This window comes from Strix aluco, chromosome 1, assembly GCF_031877795.1.
Source record: "Strix aluco isolate bStrAlu1 chromosome 1, bStrAlu1.hap1, whole genome shotgun sequence".
Lineage (NCBI taxonomy): Eukaryota > Metazoa > Chordata > Aves > Strigiformes > Strigidae > Strix > Strix aluco.
The window spans coordinates 132,010,828-132,029,562 of NC_133931.1; the positions used below are offsets into that span (position 1 = coordinate 132,010,828).

At 40.6% G+C, this 18,735-nt stretch overlaps 1 protein-coding gene across 3 annotated transcripts; it reads right to left on the reverse strand.

Moving 5' to 3' along the window:
• Nucleotides 1–305: 305 nt before the first annotated feature.
• Nucleotides 306–18,342, reverse strand: ASNS (asparagine synthetase (glutamine-hydrolyzing)). 3 transcript variants are annotated; one of them, XM_074836205.1, is made up of 12 exons: nucleotides 18,279–18,342; nucleotides 16,830–17,112; nucleotides 14,366–14,603; nucleotides 12,710–12,895; nucleotides 12,299–12,400; nucleotides 10,037–10,164; nucleotides 9,173–9,299; nucleotides 7,719–7,825; nucleotides 7,274–7,374; nucleotides 5,244–5,325; nucleotides 4,827–4,982; nucleotides 306–3,424 (listed from the first exon to the last, which is right to left on the reverse strand). In XM_074836205.1, exons 2-12 carry the CDS (start codon nucleotides 17,076–17,078, stop codon nucleotides 3,215–3,217), a joined length of 1,686 nt encoding a protein of 561 aa, XP_074692306.1. In that variant the 5' UTR covers nucleotides 17,079–17,112; nucleotides 18,279–18,342; the 3' UTR covers nucleotides 306–3,214. The 3 variants fall into 3 exon arrangements, with proteins under 3 accessions (XP_074692306.1, XP_074692315.1, XP_074692323.1); XM_074836214.1 differs by having other exon boundaries at nucleotides 16,830–17,097; nucleotides 18,279–18,330; XM_074836222.1 differs by lacking the exon at nucleotides 18,279–18,342 and adding an exon at nucleotides 18,124–18,139 and having other exon boundaries at nucleotides 16,830–17,097.
• Nucleotides 18,343–18,735: the final 393 nt, after the last annotated feature.

Below are 18,735 nucleotides of genomic sequence, written 5' to 3' on the forward strand. Positions count from 1 at the left end.
AGCTCAAACACAGGCTTACCTTGTATTAAATCCTCCTTAGACAACTTCTCTCTCTCTTATCTAATGGCAATGAGACATTAGGTCTGTGTCAGAACAAAAAGCTAAGTCCATGCCTCCAGAGTCTCAGTGCAATTTTTGGATATTTTACTTTAAACCAGAGTTTACCGTATTTTGCCTCAGTTCTGAGTGGAGAAACTCAACAGCCTTGAGTAATATTAACTCTGAATCTGAATAAAATTGTAACACTCATCAAGGAATTAGCTTTCACAACAAAGCAAACACTGGTTCCTGCAACTTCGTTTTCCAGAAGCTTTTTTTTATTCTTGGTGAAGACTGTTAAATATGCATAACCTTGTAGATGTTTATCAAGTGACATTCCCACACCAAAGGTCTTTCACAAAGAGACTCTTCATATTAAGTAAAATAAGCTGCTTTTACACTTGACTGATTTTAAACACAGTTTCAAATATTTTACATTTCAAACCATCCCACATAGAACTCTCTGCCCAGTGGACCAAAGGTCCCCAAAGCCCTGTCAAGTGTTTCCTGGCTCTTACATGCTGGTTTGTACTGGAGAGCTTCTCTAGAGAGCCACTGTCAGGGACACTTGGATGTGGACACAGTCAGTGGAGCTCCACACAAGCCAATTAACTGGAGGTTAAAAATAGCAGATAGGCTTTATTTAAAAGATGAATGGCGTGGGGTCACTGTGCAACCTTAAGCAACTGGTAGGTCCCATACACTGCAGCGCCCTCTTTGGAAGATACACTATTTCTCCTTCCTCAAAAGAGGGAGAGTGCAGTAAAAACATTATTTAATAATTTAATCATTCCAAAGCAAAAAAGTCAAATAAAAAAACCCCAACAACCCACACTATTTTATCCACTTGGGAAGAACCTCTAGGGTTCTTGCCCAGCCCTAAGCAGTCCTGCAAGCCAAGGAGTTACCCATCTCCTCCCTCCCAGGTGGACACTGATTTTAATTCCCCATCCCCACCTGACACGCTACTCAAATCAACTTACTCAAGCTGTCACAAGAGTCCAGCTTAATTTTCTCCAAAAGAAATGGAGTGAGGAAGCAAACACAGCAGTAAGATAGATAAAAAGTAAAACTGGACAAGACAGCACTGTGCACTGGACCTGCATCCCATTCCCTCCTGTGACAAACTACAAACAAGTCTGCAGCTAGCAGATGATCCAGAATAGCTGTTGTCTTAAGGAAAGAAAAGTACAGTGTCACAGAAACCAGAAAGGCTGTAGAATTCAAGTCTATATATGGAGAAGGAATGAACAGGTTTTCACTCCTGAGACTCCTAGCATTTAACAAGAATAAGGCAGCAAATACTGTGTTTTTCCTCTGCACATGAGTAAAAAGGTAAAATAATTAGGATCACTAGCCTAGGATCTTGCCTTACTACGGAAATACCCAACGTATTAAGAATTTAAAAAGTTAAAGTGGATTTCCTTGAATACTCAACAATGTTGCAGCAGAAAGTGCATTTGAGTAACTACCACAAATTGTGTTGAACCTATTTTTACTTTGGGCAAATGCTATTTTCTTATCAGCTCAGCCTTGAGAAGTTTACAGTGAATAGTAAATCTTATCTTTACACATCAGTACCTAATCAGCATACTCTATATTTCTCTCCAAAGTCAAAATATGCTTTACTGCTTCAAAGAAATCCAAAAAGACAAGCATACGGCCTTTAGCTAAATAAGGCTGCAGGAACATATTACCTTACTCATCATATATTTATAAATAACTAGTATGTGCAAGTTTATGTCACAATATGGCTACTACTGGCCACAGCTGGACAATTCATGGGGTTCACAATACCACCTAGAGGTCTCAGTAAGGTTTCTGGAACAGATCAAACACAGGATGAAGGGGGAGTAATAAATAGACAATCAGTCATTTTATGAAGATTTTAAATAGGAATTGCTTATATTTTATCTTTTAAATAACAATGAGCTTTGGTCTCCTAGTCAAGAGGGACAATAAACAACTCCTGTCTTCATAAAGAGCATAATGCTGATCAAGTCAATCTGCAGCACACACCTATGTTTCTTGACCACCCTTATGTTTAAGTTACCTTTAAAAAAGCAGCCCCCACACCTAAGTAGTTAATAAAAAGTTGTCCTGGGTAAAAAAGTCATGTGTTTTTCAGTAGGGTATTAGAAGTTCTTGCGGTTTCTGAAGAAGTTTTTTCTTCCATTTTTCCAAGCAAGGTGTCTGATCCCCTTGTCTTCAGTGACGCTTTGTGTGACTAAAGTCTATGGTCAGCAGAGTTGGTTCACCACACAGTTGGTCACATGCAGTTTAGCAGCAACACGATCTACCTTTTCATCATACAGGTTGGAAAGACTCTTGCAATCAGGGAAAAATTTCTTAAAATCCTTACTTAAGCCATGTAACTTCCATCAGACTGATACAAGTCACCCAGTTAACACTCTATTTTCAAGACTAATAAATACATTTTAAAATTGAAGCCCTCAAATTAGAAACAAAGACATAACTCGGCTTCTCTTGTCTTTCTGCTCTTTGGTAACAGTCACAATGTCTTTAGACTGCTGGTATATTTACAAGATTCAAACCAGCCAACTGGTGGCTTTACAGTAACGAATCAGATTCCCATTCATTTAATTAAGTAACACCCAGCACCACCACTATTATAAACTCTAGGAAGCATCTCTGCATAGCTATGAATATCTAAATACCTTTTGAAAACTAGACCAAGGTTCTCAGGAATGCTTAGAAAGACATTCAGAATAGCAAAATGTACACAGACCATCCAAATCCCACAGCCTGGAACACAAATCTCTAAATCGGTAGGGTCAACTTCCCCTTTGCTCAGGGGGCCTGCAGCACTTTGCATCACTTAGCCTTATTCAAGTCCTCAAAACAGAGCTCACATTAAAATACATTAAATGACTGCAAGGCAAATGAATACAATCGAGGTCACATAAGGAACAGAGCTGCCAAATAAGGTAGCTCCTTGTCCATGAAGTATTTTCCCATGAATTACAAAGTTTTGGTACAGCAGGGTGAACTTTTAATAGTACACTAACCACAGAAAGCTCTTATTCCCAATTGCATTGTCAAAATGCATCTTAAAGACCATTTAAGCTTTAGGTTTGCATAATTTATTTGTTTTTAAAGGACAGTGCATGCAAATTGCTTGCAGCACTTCTATTTGGGGAATTATTTCGACAGCCTATTCTTGGGTAGCCGACTTGTAATGTTTCAACGTGCGAGCAGAAGGATCAGTAGCTTTAACCCATCTTGGCATCCAGTAGTGGGGCAGCCAGTTGCTTTGTCCTGAGTAGTGCTTTTCAAAGATCTGGCGGTAGTAGTAACTTTCTTTTGTTTTAGGAGGATTGAAAGGATATTTCTCCGCTGCCTTTTCCAGCAGAAGGTCATCAACCTATAGACACAAGCAAGCCTCAAGTTAAGCTGCAAATACATTTAACATTTACAAATAAATTTGCTGAAAGTTAAAGACATACAAGGATTCACCAACCACTGAATGCCCATAGGTTTAAAAAAAACCCCAGTCTATTCTAGAAGCAGAGGTTTCTGACAGGTGAAATTTGGGCATAGGTTCCCTTGATCTTTATGAATACATAAGTGTATTTCCAGTGCTGTTAATATTTCTCTCTGCATTATGTGTGAAGCCTATTTTTCTCTGGGTTACAATCACCTTTGTTAGTAAGCTCAAAAAAACTTCTTTCCTATCATTCTCTTTGCTGTGAATCAACCGGAACAACTTAAAGCAGTCTTTTTGCCATGTAAGTGGCTTCCTGTTTGGCTTGGGTTGTTTTTGGTTTTTTGTTTGGTTTTGTTGGGTTGTTTTTTTTTTTCCCCCAACTCAGAGAGCTGTTGACTCTGCTTGTATAATCAAGCTCTTAGCCACAAAAGATCTGAGATGCAGAGGCAAAGACTCCTGCAGTTGCTAAGTTGGCTAAGGAGGGGAGGATGAATAGTTGCACCAGTTGAGGCAATTTCTAAAGGATCTTCCACTGCCAACATGCTGTCTAACTCCTCACAGCCATTAAATAAATTTGCTGCTAACTACACAAATACAGGCTCAGTAAAGGCAGCACAACACTGTTGCCTGACCCAACTATTTTCTTGCCTGTAGATACAGAGAAAGAAAATGGGAAACAAGTAGTTGGTGGTAGGACAAGCACCCGTCCACAGGCTCGACTACACATATTTCTGTATAACAGAGCTCTGGTGTAAATTGGGTGTTATTCCTTCCTCTCAGTGATTAAACTACTTCTGTACACCAGAGATGATTATCCTTCGTCCAAAGCCAAAATGCTGTAAGTCTTCATTGGTTAGCAATGCAAAAGAGGCTTTAAAAAGTAAAAGAGCATAGCTAGGCATGGCTGGGAAAAATGAATGACATAAACAAGAAAGGACATTATAAAGTCATTATGCTGTTACTCAGCTGCAAAGTAAGTTCACACATGTGCCTTCAGCTAAAGCAGCTGCTTTGCGTGTAACCTAGAAATTGTGTTTGCCGACACACAATCTAATTTGCAATCCAGATACTGAAATGATGTTCATTTCCTTACACAGTCATTTCTGTCAGGCTCTAGCATTTCTTTGTATCTAGGATTTCAAATGCCTTTAAACAAACTCAGATAGCTAGAAGGCTGTTGATTAAAGTTTATCTTGCTCCTCCACCATGAAGCTCAACTTACTGTCATACCCAGATTTATTCTCCCAACTAAGCATGTGAGCTGCCTCCCCTTGGCAGCCACATCTAATACACCTAAATGTGAAAGACAAACAAACAAACAAATAAATAGGTATTGCACCTGCTGATCAATATAGTCCTGAAGAATAGAAAACCAGGATTTCTTTACTGATGCTATACCATCACTGAAAGCTTCTTTGGGTCTCCAGAGTATTTCTTTGGGAAGCAAGTTGGAATCTTCAAAGGACTGTCTTAAAAGGTATTTTTCAATTCCATTCTGTTTGCAGAAAAACAATGTCATGAGTCTCAGGAACTACAGTACAAAGATCTGGCTTTACACACTTAAGAAATCATTTTGTTTCAGAAGGTCTGGTCAGAAAAGGGTTCCCAGCAGTCCAACAATCCAGCAAAATATTTAAGAGCATGCTTAACTTTGGGTAGAGAACTTAACCACTAAATTGAGCAATTTTGTTATGCTTAGATCATGTATCAGTGAATCTGTAAGCTTACACTTGGTTCCAACCCTAGTTTTACATACCTTTGGGATTCGCAGTTCTGCTGGTAGAGATAAATAATAAGAAGTAAACCGATGATCCAAAAATGGCACTCTCAATTCAAGACTAAACAGGGGAAATAAATAGAAAAGATATTGAATTAATCCAACAAGTCATCTACTTACAAATTCCGTAACAGTTAAGCTGTCCCTGTCTTTCACATAAACACAAGGTTTTCTGCTTTTACTTAGAAGAAATAAAAGCAGAATATTCACCTGCATATTCATGACTATCTGCATTTAATTCATCAATTCGGGAAGTTAAGGATATGGTCTGCACAGATTAAATAAAGATTTTGATGATGTACGATGCCATCTGCTGGACAGCTTCTATTACAATGAATTTAAAGACCACAGTCCTGCAAGATTTGCAACAGCCTTGGCTCCACGTAAGCAAAAACACATTGAAAAAAAATCCTGTTGCCCCCAGAGAAGCACCAAGTCACAGAACCAAGCATGAATTTCTGCTGTCATGTCCAAACCCCACATTTGTTTCTGTTTTCAAGAAACAACTAAACAAACAAGTCCAAGAAACAACTTTCATCATTTCCTCTCTCCTCTTAATTCCTTTCCTTTTTCTCCACAAATCTGAACATCTTAAATTCAGTTTTAATTTGTTAATACAAGGGTTCTTTCTTCCTAGCAGTGTCACAAAGCTGACCCCAGCTTCTCTTCAACAAATGGCAACTCTCCAAAGAGGAGCAGTCAGTCTTGAATATGTGGCCAACTTTTCAGCACAGAACAAATTACAAGGCAAATGGCAGGCCTCCTGCACCCTGTCCATCTTTTGTATCGGAAAGAGAAACATAAGAAAGTTATAAAAAACTGGGCAAGTCATTTTGTGGCAGGATCAATATACAACGCAAGTTTCCCAATAGGTAAGTTGTTTGCTTTGCCAAAGGTACCATCTTTTTCTCATCTATAGCCAGCCTCCCAACAATATTCTCCTTTTAATTAATGTGTTTCTTCAGTAAAATAATTCTATTTTCTGCAGTGTACAATTTGGTGATTCTTTAAGGTATCAGTCACACAGATTGTATCCTAACATCTCTTTATTACAGTCAGCTGACTCAATGCACATACTTTTCTCTTTCAGTATGTTTTTTTAAATTCTTCATACACATGCTGATTATCACATTCAAGATTCCTCTTTGTCTAAACCTCAAAAAAACCCCAAAGTCAAACACAACTTTGCCTTCCCTCCTTAACTCTGCATATTTATATTTCTAATTAGCTGCTTCTATAAAGACCAGTACAATCCCAGACAAAAGATATTTCCTGCATCAGTCAGCAACACAGTTGGCCCTATAGTCACAGAAGACCAGATTAAACTTTGCAGTGTGGTTTGCTATTGCTCAAATTCCTTCAGGCTAGAACTTCAATTTCATCTTGGCATACGAATCCCCAGCAGTCTTTTGCTTCAGAATCAAGAGCTACTCTAAGCAGATGCAATTAGATTCACAGTTTCATTCCTCCTCTTACTGTTCAGAAACAGCACTCAAATCCATTGTCTTTACTCATCCGCTAAAAATTTCTGTGGTAAAACATTGTCCGTAACCATCGTAATAGCAAGTTTGCCTAGTAGTGTGTAGAACAGAAATGTGATGGATGATTACTCTGAAGCCTGCCCTGTAGACTGCTCGCCCTCATGCCATGCTTCCCCCCCATTCGGAGCACAGGAACCCTGAGTGCCTGTGCATACCTGGAACGTTAGCAATGCCTGTTCTGCCAAAGTAGGTGGTGTCTCAAGCTATGTTAAGGTACAGAGCTCAAGCAGAGTATGGAGTGAACCCCATACTACTACTCTGAAGACTGATGATCATCTTAAGAGTAGTTTAGACCCAGACAGTAAGAATGGGATTATCCTGCATCACAAGATTCTGAATCACTTAATAATTCAAACAGTAACAAGTCAACATTTAACTGTTGTCATTTCCTCAACAGCAACAGAACTTTTAAGATCTTCTTAGACTTTTAAATCACAAATCCTCAGCATCCAAGAGACTATGTTTTACCCATGTGCTGCAGTAGTTCTGTCTGCACGAAGTACATCAAACAGGTAGAGCTCCTTCAGAAGCCTCTCACTCTCTTCTGCAGCTTCTTCGGGAGATGGCGCCTGTAACCAGACACATGCATGTAGCACACAGACATAATACAGGTGCACCGAGGGAACCATTACTTTCTGTCCTGTGTTTGAATTGTAGTGATCACTGAGTGATCTCAGAACTAGCAAAGACTACATACAAGAAAAAACAGTCTCAGGAATTCCTGAAGTTTAAAAAAAATGTTATTTTTTAGGTGATAATTAAACCCGTTGGATTTTATGCCACCTCGGGAGCAAGTCTCAACAAATACACAGCTGTGACAACTCTCAAACATCACACCTTGAAGTCTCAGAGATTTTCTGTTGAAGGGGAGAACAAGCAGTTCAAGGGCTTTTTGTACAGGGAATATATCTACCTTATGGAAATATATATATCCTTGTGTCAGCTCATCTGATCCTTCTCCTGAAAAAATTACCACACTGTCCGTTTTCTTCCGTATGTATTTAGAGACAAGATACATACCTTAAAAAAAAGTACAGTTATTAAAATACAGCTACATGTATGATGCTACATATAACTAGTACAGTTTTAATTTAGCATTTTAGAAGTTTCTTGCCTACACTACTTCCTTCTGTAGCAGACAACTGCAATATGTTAAAATAACATCTCATTGTTATTCAAAACCATCAACAGCCACACTAATTGCTGCAAATACATCTAGACTGTGTACTTACACTTAGCCCTCAATATATCAGAAAGATGTGTCTGCCTGATCCTGGGAATGCTGAATGATTCCCATGGGAATACATAGGCGTTGTTCTGACTCAGTTTGAAATTAAGCCCATGATTAATTCCAGCACAGTCCTGAACAAACCTTCTAGCTTTTTGTTTCACTCTCTGCCACCATGGGTTGAACTGGATGAAGACCTTTTTTCAATTGGCTTTTTTTTTTTTTTAAAGAATTATTTGTTAATCAGAATTATGCCTTTCCCTCAAGGCATCTTTCCAAACAATATGCTTTTATAACAAAAGTATTAGAGATCTAATGAAAAGGATCTAGCCCATTATTTCTGATTGCTGCTTAGTATGAGAAAGAAAGATGTCAGATGAAAAGTTGGCTTTAATTTTTTAAAGAAATACTTTAAATATTTCACATTGCAAAGTCCTATCTTCATGTACAAAACGCCACGCAGGGACTGGGTTTTCAAAACTGTGTTGCCTATTTGGCTTACTAACTTTACAATGTTTTAGGCTGACATAAGATTAACTGGGTTAAATGTTGTAGATGGCATTACACAGAAGGTCACATTGGATTAGGGTTTTTCATTCTTATCAGGTTGGCAACCTTTTGTAAGAAGCTGCTGGTGACTGACTTCATTTCTCAGAATCAAACATACATTATAAGAAGTCTACCTGACTTGAGTGCACGTTACTGGAGGGTGACAAGAAATACTTCACTGTAGTATGAAAATTATGCAAGGAAAGGGTAACCATAATTGTTTTGCTATCATAACATTCAGTACCTAGGATAACCTGCAAAATTTTCCCCCTTCCTCCAAGGCTCATACTTATCAGAGCAAAAAAGCTAGACCTGTAGGTCTTAACATTTCTTCTTCATGTAACTTCTGTTTTTCATCCCAAAGCTTCAGAAACAGCTCTTGACAACTGTTTTGTACAGTCGGGGACTTTGAAACTAATAACTGTTTTTGCCTCAGCGTGGTATCACAGACAACACTGGGGAGCAGAACCGGGAAGTCCCAGTTCCCACGTTTTGTGACAGCTAAAGGATGTAGTAGATGACTACATGATTTTGCATAAAATGTTATTTGGGCAATATAAACCAAAGATTGCTATTAAAAAAAATCTTACCAATTGAAGCTCTTATTGTTGTTATATCATAGGTTTCTAAGGAGAAGATAACCTCCTCTATGGCCTGAATTCCCTCTTCAGAATTAAATATTACTTCATGATGTTCACTGCCTATATGTGCTGCCACCTGTTTGTAAAGAGTCACAATAACGTATTGCTTTTCAATTAAAACACTTTTTAAACATACATTGCATTTAAAACACACACACACAGACACACTGAGTGAAAGCACCAGCTCCCTTCTGCCACAGTGAGAATTATATGAATATGACATTAGGCCAAGAAAAGATGGTACTGTAGCAGCCCCTCTGACTTGCAGTGGTACATTCACCAGAGGGGAAAAAGCATAGCGGAATCTCTAAAGGCTCCAAATACTCCAGATATTTGCCCCGACATGAAAAAGCAGCTCAAAAGCCATGACAGCCTGGATACCTAAAGGTACCCAGATGCCAAAGAGTTAGTACAAGGCTATTAATTCAGTAAACTGACAACTAACTTACAATATTTAACATTTATACAAATACCATGGCATAGGAACCATAGCATGGAGATTTACCCTAGAACCCAAAGGCAGAACTGAGACAACTCCCAAGCACCATCCTTTCCATAGCGATGCAATGGGAGTCTGTCATGAAAGTCTTCCAAATGCAAGAGAAAGCTGGTAAGGCTCAATTATCTCTTTCATAAGATTTAACTAAGCAGCAAACATTGTACTAAATTATTTACTGCAAACTGATTTACATCATAGCAATACATGAATATTCAGTGTTACTATTAATACCATACCATGAAGTTACCACCATTAATATACCCTGTTTAACATTCAGTAGCTCAGAACAAACTGAAAGCAATATTTAACTATACCTTTCTGGCAGCCAGTAAGTCGGGACTGTTTTCCATTCCAATTGCAAAGGTTTGTAATGGATAATTGATGTTGATTTCTTTCATCAGTTTCAGAAGAACAGCTGCAACCAAGCTGGAATCTAAGCCCCCTGCCAACAAACCGAATTATTCAGTTAGGTGTTTGACTTGTTTTTTTCTTTCCCCTTAAGGACACTGAATCTAGATAACGGAGTCTCATGAGTGGGCTTAATTTTTAAGCCATGTGAATCCAAGGTACTTCTTGTACAAGCGCACAATTACCTCTGCTTAACAAGAGAATTGGGCAACTTTAGTGGAACATCTTCAGTAACAGTTCTTAGTACGTTTGGTGTCAGAAGCATTAGTGGAAATCCTTCCTTAAGATACACAAAGTATTATTGTACTACTACAGAACATGCCCCTTCTCAACTCTGCTATAATGCGATTTATGCTCCATTTCAAAACTACTCTCTATCCTTTTCTTACCTACACATTTGATACTTTTTGACAGAGATATGTAAAATTTTTTTGCTCTGTTTGAATTAAAAAAAATTAAGTAAAAGAACAGGACGTTTAGTGTAAGGATTCCACTTTCCCAATCATTTTTCAAAAGTGTTTCACACATTTTGAGCAGAATTAATTTTTGAAACATCACTTCAAAGTGGAAAGGTTCACTAGTGACATTCTTTTTTTTTCCTCCTCCTCTTTCTCGGAGGATGACAGTGGAAGGATTTGAACAGTTTGGAAAACAAACAAAAAATAAAACCAAGAGATGCACAAGCTGCCTAGATGTTCTCTAAGGCTCCACCTTCTTATTCTCATGAGCTAGTTCTGCTAGTCCTTGACTAGTTCTACTTGCTGCTCCCCTTTGAAGTACTGAGCAAAACACAGTACCTGTTCTCCCACACTTCCCTGCAGTTCTGACAAGCATGAGGCAAAATCCTCTGTTTCCTACAGTCTGCACGTGGTTTTCCAGCCAAGTGCATTAGCATCCGTTCCCACCCTGATCTCCTTTGTGGGTATGCTACCTTGTAAAATAAAAAAACCTCCTTCTGTAGAAACTACACGCAGAGTCTGAGAAAAGGTGAGCACAGAAATCAAACTGAGTGCTCAATGCGGAAATGAGGGAAATCAAAATCTGAGTGAATCAAGATCACTGTGAAGTTGCAGAACTCCATCCGTGATTGAAAACAAAAGCACTTCTCCAACCGTGATGCTCCAAGCATACTCAAAATTGTGAAGCACTGAGATACTCCAGTGTTATACCAGCATGAGCGCTTAGTTTTGCTAATACATTCTGCATGCACATCCGAGGAGCTGCTTACTGCCTTCTAATTTGATAGCTGAAATTTGAGGTTTGAACAGGCTTTTTACTGAGGCTGGGATCTTCCAATTCTGTGTATCTCCCTGTTTCATTTACCTCCCTCCTACTTTTTATGATGCCACAGTAACGAAATGGTTCAGCAGTATCTCCTACTCAGTTCTCTCTCATTCAAACGCACATTTAATAGGGTTCATGATAAATGACTGTAATTACCAATGTTCAGTGAATGCATGAACAGCACATCAGAACTCTACCCACAAGTACAAAGTGCTACAGAAACACAGTAAATAAGATGCCAGTCCCATGGCTACAAAGCCTCACCTCTGTGAAGTACCTTTGTAACACTGAACCGCCAGATCACAACACTGATCAGCTACGTCAGCGAACAACTTCCTGTACCACAAACAACTACCTCATCTGAAAAAAGAGTGTAGCAAATCATTTTGGTCCAGACCGTCCCCTGTAATTTGGTAAATCAAAGGCAGTCTAGGATGGAGGCTAAAGCAAAGAAGGTGACAAGTAAGAACTTCACTTCCTCCTGCTATCTGAAACATGCCAAGGCTTTTTTTCTATGCTCAATCTGTGCAAAGTCAATGTAATAATTACATTTTCTTTTTAGACACCAAGCCTAAGCATAATTAAGAATATATTGGGTGATTTTTCAATCAGAATATTTCTTTCCTCTTAGTTAAAAATGGTGAGTGTCCCCACAAGCCAACATCCTGGTCCAGAGTAAACTTTAAAAACCTAAGACTTTCAAGATAATTGTAAACTGGAAAACTTTATCACAAACTAACACGTTTTCTGTTGTCTGTTGTAAAAAGCAAATTAAGATGCAGATCACTTCAGGTACATCACAGAACAGGCAGTATGCTTTCCTCTAAGTAGTAGAGGATGGGTGAGAGAGAAGATACAGAATCACTATGATTCTTGCTACTTACCTGACAGAAGACAACCAATCCTCCTGTGAGCCATCAAGCGTTTTCTAACAGCATTTTCAAACAGAATACGGATGTTGCTTTTCACTGTTTCAAGATCAAAGCCTGTCCAGAAAAGAGGAGGAAAAAAAAACCAACCCAAGAAGAGTTACTTAGACTTTGCTGGATTATGCTGTTAGGAAACTAAGATATTTGTCTGAATGTCCTTTGATAACGAGGGCATGCAAGTTCATCTTTGTACATAACTGCCTACAAGAACAATTCTTAAGTCCCTACACTATAAAGGTTCTTCCAGTTTGGTTTTTTTTTTTTAAATGGTACTTTTTAAAACCAATCAATGTAAATTTTATATTCAAAGATTGTAATTTTTTCACTTTTTAATCGGAAGAAGTAGCAAATGCTTTGCTGTACTACCTGAAGGCAGAGTTTCCACCGTATCACATGCAACATGGAGTGGTTCATCTTTATAACTATGAAATTTTACTAATTCCACTGATGCAACTTTGCCAGAGGGCTTTAAATCCAACACTTCATAATGACCTGGGAGAAAAGGTTCCACTTTCGGACATAAGGATGTTGAATGCTTTAAGTTGATAAGTCCTACAGAATAAATGGGGGAAAAAAAAAAAAAAGTCAGAGTTTTTGACCCAGGAAGTATACCTCACTTAACAGCCTCTGTACTAAAACTAGATACAAATATTTTCTCCAGATCCTAAATTTGGTATAAAAAGTATCATTTTGAGTTGGAGTCTGGTCTGTCTAGAGCATGATTCTGCTTCCTGCACGTTGTACACACAGATATGAGCCATCTCAAACTGAGGCAGATAGCAGAGAAAGGAAGCCAGCAAGTTTTACTAATTGGTAAGTAGCAATTTATCCCTGTGAGCATTATGAAGAGCACTTTTCTAACTGACTACATGATGTCCAGGTCAAGTTGTAATACGCTTATGAAAATTGAGATTACAATTAGTAACTGATTTTGTGTTTAAAATTAAGTGTAGTCAAGCTAATAAGGGGTTTGCAATAAAACTACATCACTGAAGTGATTGCTTAATTGACATCTAGTGATTTTGTAACTCAGTTCCAAACTGATCTACACCACTGCAAATGAATGCCAAGAATCAGACTTGAAGCCAAACCTCATTTCCACTCCTCTTGTGAAAGAGGATGTTTTGCACCTGCTGGTCGCCTGGATGCCCCCTAAGGAACTCCACAAGAGACAGTGAATTGCTTTTGGACAGGGACCAGTAATTCTCTGTGATGGTTATAGGACACAGTCCCTACAATATTCACTTCCCTTCTTCCTTCCCAAGAAGCACGGATGGTACAGCTTGGTACTAGTACGTAGTACTAATAGAGGAGTCAACCTATATGGAGTCTGCTAATAAAACTGATATACAGTAAATGGGAGAGACACAAGTAATTGTGAAAATCAATTTTAGCCAAAGTGCATTTTAGGCAATAAAATCCCTTTTGGCACTGTTTGGATTTGTTTATGCAAGTGTCAAGACTAGAGATAATTACTTAAGGAAAAAAAAAAAAAAAAGCAGTGGACGTGTCATCTCAGAGGAAAAAATTGTCATCAAATAAAATAAGCGTCACTAGATGCTTACCCAATGCTGCAGGAAATTTCAGTATGGTTTTAAAATTCTTGGCTTTTACAGATTAGCAACTCTTGTGGCACTATTTCACAGTTCACCATAGAATACTAGAAACAAATTCTAGTATCGTTTATTGTAGCACAAATCTAGCCTAACTCTATAGACTTCATTTAACTTTGGGGTAACATAAAACATCTTGGGCTCAATACTGCTATGGCTCCAGAACAAAATGAATTATGAAATTAAATAACCACGGTGTTTTACAGATATTAAGGACAATTAAACACCTTAGGGGTTTACTCTCAGTAGTTTTTGTTTTAATGATGTGTAGTTCTTATACTACTAAATATAGTTAATTTATTACTGAACTTACAGTTCACTTTCTCTTCACACTTAGAAAAGCCTGACAAAGAAGTTTGTCTCCAACAACAATACCTAAGATTTAGGCACTAAACACAACTGGTTTTACCTTTTGCCTCAGAACAGACACCTAAAAATCCATCATCAGTCAGCACCTTAAACAGTGGTCTGACTCCATAGGTATCTCTCGCCAGAAACACTTTTCTGTTTGCAGTGTCCAGAAGGATGAAAGCAAATACACCATCTAGCATGGATGCTGTTTGTTCTATTCCTCCTCTGTTGTAAAGATGAAGGATAACCTCACCATCCACTAGCGTTTGATATTCAAATCCAAACTGCTTCTGCAACTAAGGAAAAAAAAAAAAAGAAAAACATGAATAAGCACTTGCAAACATTGACTGCTTATTAATGAAAAAAACCACACCACCATTCATGTAATTGTTTAGTAAGAAAACTTTTTTTTTAAAAAATCACAGTTCAGAAGTTATATATAAGTATTTCCACCAAAGGAGAAAATTATACTTTTGGGTTCAAAATATTATCCAGAATCAGACATGTAGATTGACTCTGCGGTTTTACACAATTCACATTATGGCAAGTTTTCAGGGATACTTCTCCATCTGAGGATGTCAAACTGCAGACCCATGACCCTGGTCTTCAGAAGCACTAGCCTTCCCATCTCCCACAGACAAATGGGAGAAGCAGGCAGCCACTGCTTCTAAAAAGCCAACTCAAAACAGGACCAGAAACAAAGACATCATGTATTGTAGTCTCAAATCACTCAGTGCCACTTTTTCATCAGATAATAGTGACATTTACATAAGCTCCCCCTGCCCCAAAACACATGGACACTGGTAACATCTCTGCAAAGTACTTCAGAAATAAACTGGTTTACTTCTGCAGTCACTGCAATTCCTCAGTGGTTTTTTTTATACACAGAGAATTTCCTTCTGCTTGATCTTCCCCCATTCCTCAAACTAACCTTTTCACTCTGCCTATGCAGATGGAGTGGGGGTGGAAGAAATTAGTTGTCAGACTAAATATTCTTCATGTTCTTGTGGTGCTACTCTTTCCAACTGTCTGGTAGATATTGAAAGAGCTTTAGAAGGGGGGTTTCGATAAAACACTAACAAGCCAAGAAACCTCACAACACCAATGCTTTAGCATTTTAACTTAAGTTCTTTGGTTTTAATTGTTATTTATGGAGCAAAGCCTTGGATCAAATGGAGTCAATATTAAAATAATTAACTCATTGCCCTAAACAAGATGCCTATTTCACCACTGATGCTTTTCTAGGTAGGTTTCAGCCACAAGCCTGAAAGAAAAATCTCTTCATAAAGAGGGTACATAATGTAATGAGAACAATCAAATTCCTGCAGATGGCAATGCAAGTTTTCCATAATTAAAGTCCCCTCCGGATTGTGTGTGTAGCATGATTGAGAGTAATTCTTACTGCTTTCAACAGCAGAAAAACCACAATGCAAAACACAGCAAGTATTACAGACTGTTGGTACAATACGTTTCACATATACTTTGCTCTGCAGTACATTTCACCTTTCAAACAACCAGATACTTGGAGATTGGAGGGGGGGGAAATCTCTTGCCTATTTAGTCAAATTCCCAATGACTTTACTGATGTCACTGACATCAGTGACAGCAGCCTGACTTTGACTTCAAAAATGTGATGTCAGAAGTACTAAGACATCTCAGATTATTCATATCTTTTTGATACTATCACGCTCAGTTTATGATTCATTTTAAGCATTCAGTTTCAGCATGATTCAGAAAGTCACAACTGTAAGCTGCTTTATATGCCAAATTTGGATGATCTGAATCACCTCCCTTTACAAGTAACATAGACAGCATGGACATCTCAGCACAGGGACCGAGGCACACAGATGATGTTCAGCAGCATTATCACACCCATCAGTGACATTCAGACACTTTAGCAACAGAGTTGCTGCTTGTTTTGTGCCCAAGAGACTTAGGCAGCTCTCACCAACCCGACAAAGCCTTCAACTGCAGATACCTAAGGACTTTGCTGGCATACTGTAAACATCTCCCTAGTGCTTGTTGCTTTTACATAAATACATAAGCATGAATGCTATATATTAATGTATTATAAGTGACATAGCCCATCTAGATTGATATGTGGAAATAAAAACGCAATACCTAACAGCTTGGAGAATGACCCAAAATAACTGAAGAGCAAGACAGCCTAAGAGCACTTTCATTATAAAGAGAAGGGGAGAACGAGGCTCGAAATTTCCCTCCCCAAAAGGTTAGGAAGAATGCACCTTTATTTTAAATTGATCAAACCTAAAGATACAAATACTTATTGCTCTTCTCGTCAATTAAAAAGTGATTTTTCAGTATTAAAGACTAAGTATGTTACTAAGCCACCACAGATTCACAGCTCAGCGAGATAATTTACTTCTTTTAAATACTAGTCATCTGATAACTTTTTAAATTTTTTCTATGTTCTAGTCCACCATGTTTTAACTTTCTGAATATCCACTAGTTTTGAAATTAAAAAAAAAAAAAAGGAAGATGCTGTATGACCCAACACCTACCTGTTTGAAATTGTAGATTTCTCCATTGTAACACAGCCACAGATACGGGAATTTCTTCACCCGGATAGGCTGCATACCATATAACTGATCAACAACCGCAAGGCGGTGGAAGCCAAAACAGCAGTTGGTGAATCCATTGACATTCTCAAAACGAAATGCATCAGGACCTCTGTGTGCTATCTTCATGGCACTTAAACACTGGACAGAAAGGCACTCATCACTCCCAAACAGGGCCCAGATACCACACATTGTGAGGCTGTTGATCTACCTGAAAGTGGAGAAGCTGTTCAATAAAGACATGAACATTATAAACAAGAACTGACACCCAGAAAACACAGATAACAAACATAGGCTATTAAATGCTTAACTGTCAAGAGGACTGATCAAGAGAATAGCTGACTTTACTAACAAGAGGTAAAACCCAGTTTGCCCAGAATATGATAAGCAACCTTTGGCCAGCAAGAAATTAGGCTTCAGTTTACCTTTAGGTACACCAAGGTTGTCTATGATTTTTATATAGAGCATAAAAAGAAAAAATAATTACTGGGCACTGGATATGATCTGCTGAAGTTGCATCATCTCAGCAGAAACGTTAACAGTCCTTTCAGTATATAAAGGGGGCTTGTAAGAAAGACAGGGAGAGGCTTTTTACGAAGGCCTGTAGTGACAGGACAAGGGGCAACGATTTCAAACTGAATGAGGGAAGGTTTAGATTGGACTTGCCCAGCACCACGGGTGGCCCAGATGAGAAAGGTGTGGAGGGTGCACTTGGTGCGGTGCCGTGCTCCCCTTGGCACGCCTTTGGCAGCCCCTGTGTCCCTGGGGCGGTTGAACATGGGTCTCTAATGGCAGAGGTGGGATGAGGCTGGAGACCTACAGGTCAAGTGATGGCGCTGGGGACCTCAGCCTCAGCCCCAGGCCGCCGTTAGGGGGCTCAGGGAGCCACCAAGCCCACCGCTCCGGGGACAGCGGGGCTGCCAGCTGCCCGCCGAGGGGAGCACGGCCCGGCGCCGAGGGCGCTCCCGCCACGCCCCTCTCAGCCGGCCGAGCGATGGCGCTGGGGAGCGCAGCCTCAGCACATGGCGCTGGGCTCTCCCACCCGCTGCGGCGGCTTCCGGGCGCCCCCCGCTCTCCGCCGCTCTTCTAACAGCCGGCCGCAGGCACCCGGGCCGGGGCACGTTCCCTCCGCGCACGCCCGCTGCCCCCCAGCCCCTCCGCAGGGCCGCCCCTCCGCAGGGCCGCCCCTCCCTCCGGCGGCTGCCGCGCACCCCGGGCCCGCCGGCCCCTCACTCACAAGCCGGGGCAAGGCGCGGAGGGGCCGCACGGCGGTGGGGCGGGGGCGTCGGCGAAAGGCCGGGTACTGCGGCCGCCCCCAAAGGCCGCCCGGCGTGGCCACGCTCGGCCCGCGACCCCGCCCGGCCCGGCGCGGCCCATAAGCCAGTGGCTTACCCGGTGCCGGCGCAGGGTAAGCCGCCGTCCTCGCCGCGGCGGGGGATGAAGAAGGCGGCTCCCGCCGGTGCTGGCCCCGCCCCCGCCCCCTGCGGCTGTTGAAACCCGCCGCGAAGTTTCATCATGCGCTGCCCCGCCCCGCCCCACCCTGCCGGCCGGGCCCTGTCCGCGCACGCTGAGCTGGCCCGGCCCGGCCCCGGCCCGGGGAGCCCCACGGCCGGGCAGGAGCCCCCCTGGCAGGCCGAGCAGTGTGGGGTGTGCCGGCCCGCCGGGCCGCTGTGCAGGGAGGCATGCACCGCCAGGCGCTGCCGGGCTCCCTCGTCTTCTGAGGGCAACTCCCTGCCATCGGAAATCCTGTCCCTGCAAAGCTGCCCTGAGTTACACCTTGGGTTGCATAAAGCAAAAAGAGCTCAGGCACCTGTATGTGGCTGCCTTAAAACTGCTTTATTTGGTTTGG